The sequence below is a fragment of the Oncorhynchus tshawytscha genome, unplaced genomic scaffold (assembly GCF_018296145.1).
Source record: "Oncorhynchus tshawytscha isolate Ot180627B unplaced genomic scaffold, Otsh_v2.0 Un_contig_5064_pilon_pilon, whole genome shotgun sequence".
In the NCBI taxonomy this organism is placed as follows: domain Eukaryota; kingdom Metazoa; phylum Chordata; class Actinopteri; order Salmoniformes; family Salmonidae; genus Oncorhynchus; species Oncorhynchus tshawytscha.
Genome location: NW_024608757.1, coordinates 52,962 through 65,828, shown reverse-complemented (window position 1 = coordinate 65,828; position 12,867 = coordinate 52,962). Strand labels below are relative to the sequence as shown.

The window sequence follows — 12,867 nt, the reverse complement described above, 5'->3', positions numbered from 1 at the left end:
CCTATAGAAAATAATGAGTGTTATTTAGCCGGCAGACGATGCTGATGGAAAACAATGAGTGTTATTTAGCCGACAGACGGCGCCTATAGAAAACAATGAGTGCTATTTAGCCGACAGACGGCGCCTATAGAAAACAATGAGTGTTATTTAGCCGACAGACGGCGCCTATAGAAAACAATGAGTGTTATTTAGCCGACAGATGGCGCCTATAGAAAACATTTGTATAGTCCACATCTTTTGACCAGGGTTCAAGCTAGTAACTGTGTGTTCTTCAAGCCTGGCCCTGGAGAGCTATTTAAAAGTATATCTAAACTTTATTATTCCCACTACCAGTTCACGTTCCTCAACTTTATTATTCCCACTACCAGGTGACATTCCTCAACTTTATTATTCCCACTACCAGGTGACATTCCTCAACTTTATTATTCCCACTACCAGTTCACGTTCCTCAACTTTATTATTCCCACTACCAGTTCACGTTCCTCAACTTTATTATTCCCACTACCAGTTCACGTTCCTCAACTTTATTATTCCCACTACCAGGTGACATTCCTCAACTTTATTATTCCCACTACCAGGTGACATTCCTCAACTTTATTATTCCCACTACCAGGTGACATTCCTCAACTTTATTATTCCCACTACCAGTTCACGTTCCTCAACTTTAATAGTCCTGTTCCCAGGTGACATTCCTCAACTTTATTATTCCCACTACCAGGTGACATTCCTCAACTTTATTATTCCCACTACCAGGTGACATTCCTCAACTTTATTATTCCCACTATCAGTTCACGTTCCTCAACTTTAATAGTCCTGTTCCCAGGTGACGTTCCTGTGCAGTACCATACTGAAATGTATTCTTCCTGTTCCCAGGTGACGTTCCTGTGCAGTACCGTACTGAAATGTATTCTTCCTGTTCCCAGGTGACGTTCCTGTGCAGTACCATACTGAACTTTGAGGGCCTGCGGATGCGGACCCCTGAGGCCCTGAGCATGGACTCTGCTCTGTTTGAGCTGCTGAAGAGGTGCCAGCAGACCTGCTCCTACGCTGCCCAGTTCAACACCTCCGTCTCCTCCATAGAGCTACAGCTGCTGCACAGACTGGTGAGTACTGACCCCTAGCTACAGCTCCACAGACTGGTGAATACTGACCCCTAGCTACATCTCCAGGGACAGGGCTGATATAGGGGTACCATTTTTGACTTTCCTTACTCACCCATTTCTCCCATCTCTCCTCAAACTCAGAGCCCGGCGTTGGAGCTGCCCATCGGCAGCCCTGATTGGCTAGCTTGTGCCCAGAAGCAGCTGGACCAGGAGCTGGCTACCCAGGGTGCTGTGCAAGAGGAGCGTGAGCAGCAGCTGGATGTCGCCACGGAAACACTGCAGCTATTGGTGGACAGCATCAAGGGCATCCTGTCCAATCACAACCGCCAGCTGGCTGACGTCAAACACCTTCTGAGGGCCATGGCCAAGGTATGGGCAGTGACACACCAACAGGGAGACAGGTGTACAGATGCATGATACTCTCAGCAATCCACTACGCAACTTTCACAATTATTTATTTGTTAGAAACGCCTTCCTAACTGACCTGACCTCCGCCCACTCTGTTTGTCCCTGCGTGTCCCCCATACCGTAGCAAAGATGGTGGATAAATCAAGATGTCTTTTAATCAGGCTGTTTACTATAAGAAAAAAATGGTCGCTCTCCCGGTCTGCTTAAGGGGTGGCTCTTCCTCATACACCAATGGGATAACAGCTGGGTCTGGGTCTACTTAGTTCATTGACTGTAGGTGAACCAGTGAACCAATGGGATAACAGCTGGGTCTGGGTCTACTTAGTTCATTGACTGTAGGTGAACCAGTGAACCAATGGGATAACAGCTGGGTCTGGGTCTACTTAGTTCATTGACTGTAGGTGAACCAGTGAACCAATGGGATAACAGCTGGGTCTGGGTCTACTTAGTTCATTGACTGTAGGTGAACCAATGGGATAACAGCTGGGTCTGGGTCTACTTAGTTCATTGACTCTAGGTGAACCAATGGGATAACAGCTGGGTCTGGGTCTACTTAGTTCATTGACTGTAGGTGAACCAGTGAACCAATGGGATAACAGCTGGGTCTACTTAGTTCATTGACTGTAGGTGAACCAATGGGATAACAGCTGGGTCTGGGTCTACTTAGTTCATTGACTGTAGGTGAACCAGTGAACCAATGGGATAACAGCTGGGTCTACTTAGTTCATTGACTGTAGGTGAACCAATGGGATAACAGCTGGGTCTGGGTCTACTTAGTTCATTGACTGTAGGTGAACCAGTGAACCAATGGGATAACAGCTGGGTCTACTTAGTTCATTGACTGTAGGTGAACAAATGTGATAACAGCTGGGTCTGGGTCTACTTAGTTCATTGACTGTAGGTGAACCAGTGAACCAATGGGATAACAGCTGGGTCTACTTAGTTCATTGACTGTAGGTGAACCAGTGAACCAATGGGATAACAGCTGGGTCTGGGTCTACTTAGTTCATTGACTGTAGGTGAACCAGTGAACCAATGGGATAACAGCTGGGTCTGGGTCTACTTAGTTCATTGACTGTAGGTGAACCAGTGAACCAATGGGATAACAGCTGGGTCTGGGTCTACTTAGTTCATTGACTGTAGGTGAACCAGTGAACCAATGGGATAACAGCTGGGTCTGGGTCTACTTAGTTCATTGACTGTAGGTGAACCAGTGAACCAATGGGATAACAGCTGGGTCTGGTCTACTTAGTTCATTGACTGTAGGTGAACCAATGGGATAACAGCTGGGTCTGGTCTACTTAGTTCATTGACTGTAGGTGAACCAGTGAACCAATGGGATAACAGCTGGGTCTACTTAGTTCATTGACTGTAGGTGAACCAGTGAACCAATGGGATAACAGCTGGGTCTACTTAGTTCATTGACTGTAGGTGAACCAGTGAACCAATGGGATAACAGCTGGGTCTGGGTCTACTTAGTTCATTGACTGTAGGTGAACCAGTGAACCAATGGGATAACAGCTGGGTCTGGGTCTACTTAGTTCATTGACTGTAGGTGAACCAGTGAACCAATGGGATAACAGCTGGGTCTGGGTCTACTTAGTTCATTGACTGTAGGTGAACCAGTGAACCAATGGGATAACAGCTGGGTCTGGTCTACTTAGTTCATTGACTGTAGGTGAACCAGTGAAATGTCTTTCTCTTCGGTCTCTCCCGTAGGACGAGGAGAATGCGCTGGCGGAGGGTGAGGAAGTGACCTACGAGGGCAGCGTGCGCCAGTTCCTGTTGGAGTACAAGGCGTGGCAGGACAACGTGCAGATCGTGCTGTTCACTGTCGTCCAGGCAACGGGCCAGCCCCGAGGCGGAGGAGCCAGTCAGGAGGGGGTGGAGCTACTGCAGGAGATACCTGCTACCCTGAAGGAGCTACACACACAGAGCACCAGGTACACACACACACACACACACACACCTGAATGAGCTACGAACACAGAGCACCAGGTACACACACACACACACACACACACACACACCCTGAATGAGCTACGAACACCCCTACCCATACTGACAGTGGCCACCCTGTCCCTCCTCTGTCTCTCTGTCTTCAGTGTGTATAACGGCCTGGTTGGCTTTGCGTCTCCGTTGGTGACAGAGAGGGGTGGAGACTGTTCCAGCCCCACCTCTACAGCTCAGACCAGCTTCGCTGCAGGTAACTACACCTCCCTCATTGTGCGCTACCCTGGCTGAGGGCACCCTACTCCCAATGTGGTGTTTTACTATGGGCACTATATAGGGAATAGGGGGCCCTTTGTTTAATGTAATAACCTGTGTTAAATACCAGAATGATTAAAAATTGTATCTCTCTTCAGAGCTCACAGGCAATGATTACTCTCTCTCCCGTTCTCTCTCTCTTTATGATCTTTCTCTCCTTCTTGCTCTTTTCTTTCCTCTCTCTCTCTCCCCCTTCTCTCCCTCTCCCCCTTCTCTCCCTCTCTCCCCCCTTCTCTCCCTCTCTCCCCCCTTCTCTCCCTCTCTCCCCCTTCTTCTCTCTCTCTCTCCCCCCTTCTCTCTCTCTCTCTCCCCCCTTCTCTCTCTCTCTCTCCCCCCCTTCTCTCTCTCTCTCTCCCCCTTCTCTCTCCCTCTCTCTCCCCTTCTCTCTCTCCCCCTCTCTCCCCCTTCTCTCTCTCCCCCTTCCCTCTCTCCCCCCTCTCTCCCCCTTCTCTCTCCCCCTCTCTCCCCCTTCTCTCTCTCCCCCTTCTCTCTCTCCCCCCTTCTCTCTCTCCCCCTCTCTCCCCCTTCTCTCTCTCCCCCTTCTCTCTCTCCCCCTTCTCTCTCTCTCCCCTCTCTCTCCCCCTTCTCTCTCTCCCCCCCTTCTCTCTCTCCCCCTCTCTCTCCCCCTCTCTCCCCCTTCTCTCTCCCCCTCTCTCCCCCTTCTCTCTCTCCCCTCGCTCCCCCTTCTCTCTCTCCCCCTTCTCTCTCTCTCCCTTCTCTCTCTCCTTCTCTCTCTCCCCCTCTCTCCCCCTTCTTCTCTCTCTCTCTCCCCCTCTCTCTCCCCCCCTTCTCTCTCTCCCCTTCTCTCCCCAGCGGTGAGGTGCAGCGGTGTGAAGACTCAGACGGACTCAATGTCCCAGAATTCACGCAAGCTCCTCCCCCGTAACCTTGGCACCCCGGCAGACACCCCCCCCAGCGCTCAGACGATGACCAGCAAGGGTCTAAATCCCAGCCCCAAACGGGCTGTACGCGACCCCAAGACGGGACGAGGTATGACCCCTAACCTCCATCTAACCCCTGACCTCCAATTAATTGAGTCAATAATTAGAAGAAGCAGCAGTACTGCTGCCTAACTGTCCCAAATGGCCCCCTATTCCATATAGACTGCTGCCTAACTGTCCCAATGGCCCCCTATTCCATATAGACTGCTGCCTAACTGTCCCAAATGGCCCCCTATTCCATATAGACTGCTGCCTAACTGTCCCAAATGGCCCCCTATTCCATATAGACTGCTGCCTAACTGTCCCAAATGGCCCCATATTCCATATAGACTGCTGCCTAACTGTCCCAAATGGCCCCCTAATCCATATAGTACAACAGTAGAGTGCTGACTGTACAAAACATTAGGAACACCTCTCTAATATTGAGTTGCACCCCTTTTGCCCTCAGAACAGCCTCAATTCGTCAGGGCATGAACTCTACAAGGTGTTGAAAGTGTTCCACAGGGATGCTGGCCCATGTTGACTCCATTGCTTCCCACAGTTGTGTCCAGTTGTCTGGATGTCCTTTAGGTGGTGGACCATTCTTGATACACACAGGAAACTGTTGAGTGTGAAAAACCCAGCAGCGTTGCAGTTCTTGACACAAATCGTTGCGCCTGGCACCTACTACCCCGTTCAAAGGTACTTAAATACGTTGTCTTGCCCAGTCACCCTCTGGATGGAACACATACAGTCGTGGCCAAAAGTTTTGAGAATGACACAAATATTAATTTCCACAAAGTTTGCTGCCTCAGGGTCTTTAGATATTTTTGTCAGATGTTACTATGGAATACTGAAGTATAATTACAAGCATTTCATAAGTGTCAAAGGCTTTTATTGACAATTACATGAAGTTGATGCAAAGAGTCAATATTTGCAGTGTTGACCCTTCTTTTTCAAGACCTCTGCAATCCGCCCTGGCATGCTGTCAATTAACTTCTGGACCACATCCTGACTGATGGCAGCCCATTCTTGCATAAGCAATGCTTGGAGTTTGTCAGAATGTGTGGGTTTTGTTTGTCCACCCGCCTCTTGAGGATTGACCACAAGTTTTCAATGGGATTAAGGTCTGGGGAGTTTTCTGGCCATGGACCCAAAATATTGATGTTTTGTTCCCCGAGCCACTTAGTTATGACTTTTGCCTTATGGCAAGGTGCTCCATCATGCTGGAAAAGGCCTTGTTCGTCACCAAACTGTTCCTGGATGGTTGGGAGAAGTTGCTCTCGGAGGATGTGTTGGTACCATTCTTTATTCATGGCTGTGTTCTTAGGCAAAATTGTGAGTGGGCCCAGTCCCTTGCCTGAGAAGCAACCCCACACATGAATGGTCTCAGGATGCTTTACTGTTGGCATGACACAGGACTGATGGTAGCGCACACCTTGTCTTCTCTGGACAAGCTTTTTTCCGGATGCCCCAAACAATCAGAAAGGGGATTCATCAGAGAAAATGACTATTACCCCCAGTCCTCAGCAGTCCAATCCCTGTACCTTTTGGAGAATATCAGTCTGTCCCTGATGTTTTTCCTGGAGAGAAGTGGCTTCTTTGCTGCCCTTCTTGACACCAGGACATCTACAAAAGTCTTGGCCTCACTATGTGCTCAGATGCACTCACACCTGCCTGCTGCCATTCCTGAGCAAGCTCTGTACTGGTGGTCCCCCGATCCGGCAGCTGAATCAACTTTAGGAGACGGTCCTGGCGCTTGCTGGACTTTCTTGGGCGATTAAACCGCTCTCCTTGAAGTTCTTGATGATCCGATAAATGGTTGATTTGGGTGCAATCTTACTGGCAGCGATATCCTTGCCTGTGAAGCCTTTTTTGTGCAAAGCAATGATGACGGCACGTGTTTCCTTGCAGGTAACTATGGTTGACAGAGGAAGAACAATGATTCCAAGCACCACCCTCCTTTTGAAGCTTCCAGTCTGTTATTCGAACAATCAGCATGACAGAGTGATCTCCAGCCTTGTCCTCGTCAACACTCACACCTGTGTTAACGAGAGAATCACTGATATGATGTCAGCTGGTTCTTTTGTGGCAGGTCTGAAATGCAGTGGAGATGTTTTTGGGGGATTCAGTTAATTTGCATGGCAAAGAGGGACTTTACAATTGATTGCAATTCATCTGATCACTCTTCATAACATTCTGGAGTATATGCAATCATACAAACTGAGGCAGAAGACCTCAGTTAATTAATGTCATTCTCAAACCTTTTGGCCACGACTGTACACAATCCAGGTCTCAATTGTGTCAAGACTTAAAAATCCTTATTTAACCCCTTCGTCTATACTGATTTGAAGTGGATATAACAAGTGACATCAATATGTTTGTATATATATATTTATATTTTATTTAACTAAGCAAGTCATAAATTCTTATTTACAATGACGGCCATACCCGGACGACGCTGGGCCAATTGTGCACCACCCTATGGGGACTCCCAATCACGGCCAGTTGTGATACAGCCTGGATTCAAACCAGGGTGTCTGTAGTGACACCTCAAGCACTGAGATGCAGTGTCTTAGACCGCTGTGCCACTCTGTAAATAAAATATAAAAAGTAACACAATAACATAACAATAGCTAGCTTATATACAGGGGGCACCGGTACCGAGTCGGTGTGGAGGTTATATACAGGGGGTACCGGTACCGAGTCAGTGTGGAGGTTATATACATGGGTTACCGGTACCGAGTCAGTGTGGAGGCTATATACAGGGGGTACCGAGTCAGTGTGGAGGTTATATACAGGGGGTACCGGTACCGAGTCAGTGTGTAGGTTATATACAGGGGGTACCGGTACCGAGTCAGTGTGGAGGTTATATACAGGGGGTACCGAGTCAGTGTGGAGGTTATATACAGGGGGCACCGATACTGAGTCAGTGTGCGGGGGAACAGGTTGGTTGACACCGCCTATTATATAGGTCCTGGGTGGCAGAAAGCTTGGCCCCAGTGATGTACTGGGCCGTACGCACTACCCTCTGTAGCGACCTTACGGTCAGATGCCGAGCAGTTGCCATGCCAGGTGGTGATGCAAACGATCAGGATGCTCTCGATGGTGCAGCTGTCTAACTTTTTGAGGATCTGGGGACCCATGCTAAATCTGACGTGGTGGTTGACTCTGACGTGGTGGTGTGTGTTTGGTGACTCTGACGTGGAGGTGTGTGTTTGGTGACTCTGACGTGGAGGTGTGTGTGTGGTGACTCTGACGTGGTGGTGTGGTGACTCTGACATGGTGGTGTGGTGACTCTGACGTGGTGGTGTGGTGATGGTGTGTGGTGACTCTGACGTGGTGAGGGTGTGTGGTGACTCTGACGTGGTGATGGTGTGTGGTGACTCTGACGTGGTGAGGGTGTGTGGTGACTCTGACGTGGTGAGGGTGTGTGGTGACTCTGACGTGGTGAGGGTGTGTGGTGACTCTGACGTGGTGAGGGTGTGTGGTGACTCTGACGTGGTGATGGTGTGTGGTGACTCTGATGTGGTGATGGTGTGTGGTGACTCTGACGTGGTGATGGTGTGTGGTGACTGACGTGGTGGTGTGGTGACTCTGACGTGGTGATGGTGTGTGGTGACTCTGACGTGGTGATGTGTGGTGATGGTGTGTGGTGACTCTGACGTGGTGATGGTGTGTGGTGACTCTGACGTGGTGATGGTGTGTGGTGACTCTGACGTGGTGATGGTGTGTGGTGACTCTGACGTGGTGATGGTGTGTGGTGACTGACGTGGTGATGGTGTGTGGTGACTGACGTGGTGATGGTGTGTGGTGACTGACGTGGTGATGGTGTGTGGTGACTCTGACGTGGTGATGGTGTGTGGTGACTCTGACGTGGTGATGTGTGGTGACTCTGACGTGGTGATGGTGTGTGGTGACTGTCGTGGTGGTGTGGTGACTCTGACGTGGTGATGTGTGGTGATGGTGTGTGGTGACGGTGTGTGGTGACTCTGACGTGGTGGTGTGGTGACTCTGACGTGGTGGTGTGGTGACTCTGATGTGGTGATGGTGTGTGGTGACTCTGACGTGGTGGTGTGTGGTGACTCTGACGTGGTGATGGTGTGTGGTGACTCTGACGTGGTGATGGTGTGTGGTGACTCTGACGTGGTGATGGTGTGTGGTGACTGACGTGGTGATGGTGTGTGGTGACTGACGTGGTGATGGTGTGTGGTGACTGACGTGGTGATGGTGTGTGGTGACTGACGTGGTGATGGTGTGTGGTGACTCTGACGTGGTGATGGTGTGTGGTGACTCTGACGTGGTGGTGGTGTGTGTCTGTGTGTGCTGCAGCTGTCCAGGAGAGGAACTCGTACGCGGTGAGCGTGTGGAAGAGGGTGAAAGCCAAGCTGGAGGGGAGAGACGTGGACCCCAGCAGGAGGATGAGTGTCACTGAGCAGGTAACTATACACTGAACAGGCAGCTACACTGCTTTACACACTGAACAGGCAGCTACACGCTGCTTTACACACTGAACAGGCAGCTACACGCTGCTTTACACACTGAACAGGCAGCTACACGCTGCTTTACACACTGAACAGGCAGCTACACGCTGCTTTACACACTGAACAGGCAGCTACACGCTGCTTTACACACTGAACAGGCAGCTACACGCTGCTTTACACACTGAGCAGGCAGCTACACGCTGCTTTACACACTGAGCAGGCAGCTACACACTGAGCAGGCAGCTACACACTGAGCAGGCAGCTACACTGCTTTACACACTGAGCAGGCAGCTACACACTGCTTTACACACTGAGCAGGCAGCTACACACTGCTTTACACACTGAGCAGGCAGCTACACACTGAGCAGGCAGCTACACACTGAGCAGGCAGCTACACACTGAGCAGGCAGCTACACTGCTTTACACACTGAGCAGGCAGCTACACACTGCTTTACACACTGAGCAGGCAGCTACACACTGCTTTACACACTGAGCAGGCAGCTACACACTGCTTTACACACTGAGCAGGCAGCTACACACTGAGCAGGCAGCTACACACTGCTTTACACACTGAGCAGGCAGCTACACGCTGCTTTACACACTGAGCAGGCAGCTACACACTGAGCAGGCAGCTACACACTGCTTTACACACTGAGCAGGCAGCTACACACTGAGCAGGCAGCTACACACTGAGCAGGCAGCTACACACTGCTTTACACACTGAGCAGGCAGCTACACACTGAGCAGGCAGCTACACACTGCTTTACACACTGAGCAGGCAGCTACACACTGAGCAGGCAGCTACACACTGAGCAGGCAGCTACACACTGAGCAGGCAGCTACACACTGAGCAGGCAGCTACACACTGCTTTACACACTGAGCAGGCAGCTACACACTGAGCAGGCAGCTACACACTGAGCAGGCAGCTACACACTGAGCAGGCAGCTACACACTGAGCAGGCAGCTACACACTGCTTTACACACTGAGCAGGCAGCTACACACTGAGCAGGCAGCTACACACTGCTTTACACACTGAGCAGGTGCAGTTCACTTTCCTCCTCCTTTGCCTTATCCCGGTTTCTCCCTTTCTCTCCTCTCCTCCTCCTCCATCCCTCTCTCCCCTACCTGTCTCCCCACCTCCCTCTCTCCTCTCCAGGTGGACTGTGTGATAAAGGAGGCCACCAATGTGGACAACCTGTCCCAGCTGTATGAGGGCTGGACAGCCTGGGTGTGAATGGGGTCTCCCTGTGGTGCATCTCTTTGGTTCCAGCACACAACAGAGCCTCGCAGAGGGAGGGTTAGCCATCCAACCCAACCTCCAGACCAGACACCCGGATACGTACATACCCTGTTACCCACCTGCCCTGTTCTGGCAGGGTTAGGGTTAGGTGTGTCTGTCTGGGCCTGGGGGGTGAAGGAAGGAGAGGAGGAGCCACTGGAGCAGCAGCACCCAACCGTGCCACACGCTGATGGGGAAGGAGGAGGAGAGGGGGGGGTTCAAGATACTCCCCCCACCCCAATATAACCTCCTAGGGGTCCACCATGGAACCCCCTACTCCTGTACCGTAGCAGCACTAGAGCTGTCTGTCTGCCTGGCTGATTGGCTGGCTAAACCCAGTCCCACCCAACCTGCCACCTGGCTATAGACCAAGCTAACACAACCAGCTAAAGGGTCACTCTGCAGTCTGTCTGCAGCCAGATCTGACCACTCTGCTTGTCTGTACGGGTGGGGGGGTCTGTCTGAGACAGGAAGGGGAGCAGAGGTATTGGTAGGGAAGGTATGGTGAGAAGGCCCTCCCCCTCTACACTATGTTTTGAATAACCTTTACCCTCCCCTAATGAAAACCACCACCCTCCACTCACTGTTACCACCGACGACAACCCCCCTTTAACAGCTGAGCTGGTTTACCCAGCAATGCCGTTGGTTTTGGACCTCATTCAAAGGGGCGGAGAAAGGGGAGGCTTTGCCAGGTGTGGTCTGAAGAGCTGATTGGCTGCACCTGTTTTGAAACCAATCTCCCTGATGGTACAGTGATTCTGATTGGCCAGCGACTGAGCTGCGTGAGTTGTGACTGGGCAGGTGTGGAGTGGGGGAAGAATCTGTTGGCTCAGTGGGACTCCATCCAAAGCCTGAGAGGGGAAATGATTTCAGGAAATAAAATAGTGTAATCAGACTGTCTTTCTTTCTTTTTTTTTCTTCTCTAAAACATTTATTGAAACACTGAAGAAAAAAAATACTTATTTTACAAAGCTCTTTAGAAATTGTGTATCACACAAGTTTGACATTATAAATGGATTATCAAATGGAGATGGGTTTTTTTGGGGGGGAGAAGATTCACAGTCGTGTGGCGTTCTCTTTTTATTCATATGTTTCGGCACTGCGTAACGATGTGCCTCAAGTTAACTAATCCTATTGTCTGAAGTTACCATATTTTTGTTGAGGGGAGTTCAGATTTCGGGATTGACTGAGAAAGGATGACAAAGTGGGCAAAGTTCTAGCTAGTTACTATCTGAACCCTTGGTTTACGTCCCAAACAGCACCATATCCCTATACAGTGCACTACTTTTGACCAGAGACATATATGGGTCAAAGGTCGTGCCCTAAATAGGGAATAGGATGCCATTTGGAATGCAAGCCTTGACCTGAGAGAAATCCATGTAATAATCATTTTTCTTCCATGTGAATCTTTATTCATATCTGTTGTATTTTGTAGGCTTCTCTCCCCCTTCCCTTGTTTATAAAATAGAAAAGCTTTAGACTAGATTGATTCCTTTTTTGACTTGCTGCCTTGCCTGTGAGTGAGTAGTACTAGTAGTACTAGTAGTACTAGTAGTAGTAGTAGTAGTAGCCTTCCTTCCTGATATGGGATGTATACTCTCCCAGCTTGTGTTTTACTGATCTTTACTGACTGACCCTCTAGTTTTACCTTTTTAGTGGGAGAAATAAGTAGAATAGATAAGTAAAGGAGTAGTGGATGGTTTTTTGATGATAGTGCAGAACTGCTATTTCTTAAAAGTTTTATTGGATTTAGTTTGAAATAAAATTGCATTTAAAATGGTTGTCTGTTTCCTTCTCTTGCATATGTTCTGCAAATACAAAACAGTTCATAAATGGGTGTATTTTTAATTTTTTTATTAACTAGGCAAATCAGTTAAGAACAAATTCTTATTTATAATGATGTTCTACACTGGACAAACCCGGGACGACAATTGTGTGCCGCCCTATGAGACTCCGAATCACGGCCGGTTGTGATACAGCCTGGATTCGAACCAGGGTGTCTGTAGTGACGCCTCTAGCACTGAGATGCAGTGCCTTAGATCGCTGTGCCACTCGGGAGCCCCATGTATTTGTGTTGAACTCTATTTTAATGTTGATTTGCTGGCTGATATTTTTCTTTCTTGCACGGTGATGCCAACGAAAATACAGTAAAAGTAGTTTTATTCTTGAATTGTTTCTCCAGGTGGAAAGATTGATACTGTAAACTGAACATGTACATAGAAAATGGATCATGGAAGAACATACAGATTTTTAGGACTCTCCCCTCTGTACACTTTTACATTGTTTTTCTACATCTCATAACTACAAAGACAGAAATGTGCATGTACCTCGCTGCTTTGGATGAGAAGCCACACTGGTTTTTAACAATCTGGTAGTTACACTGATGTGGAAACAGGATGGCTG

At 49.2% G+C, this 12,867-nt stretch overlaps 1 protein-coding gene across 1 annotated transcript; it reads left to right on the top strand.

Annotated features, from left to right (window-relative positions):
• Positions 1–887: 887 nt before the first annotated feature.
• LOC121843789 (serine/threonine-protein kinase SMG1-like) lies at positions 888–12,245 on the top strand. Its single transcript, XM_042313604.1, has 7 exons — positions 888–1,103; positions 1,245–1,472; positions 3,231–3,454; positions 3,617–3,717; positions 4,593–4,769; positions 9,032–9,138; positions 10,342–12,245. Exons 1-7 carry the CDS (start codon positions 903–905, stop codon positions 10,417–10,419), a joined length of 1,116 nt encoding a protein of 371 aa, XP_042169538.1. The 5' UTR covers positions 888–902; the 3' UTR covers positions 10,420–12,245.
• The last annotated feature ends 622 nt before the right edge of the window (positions 12,246–12,867 follow it).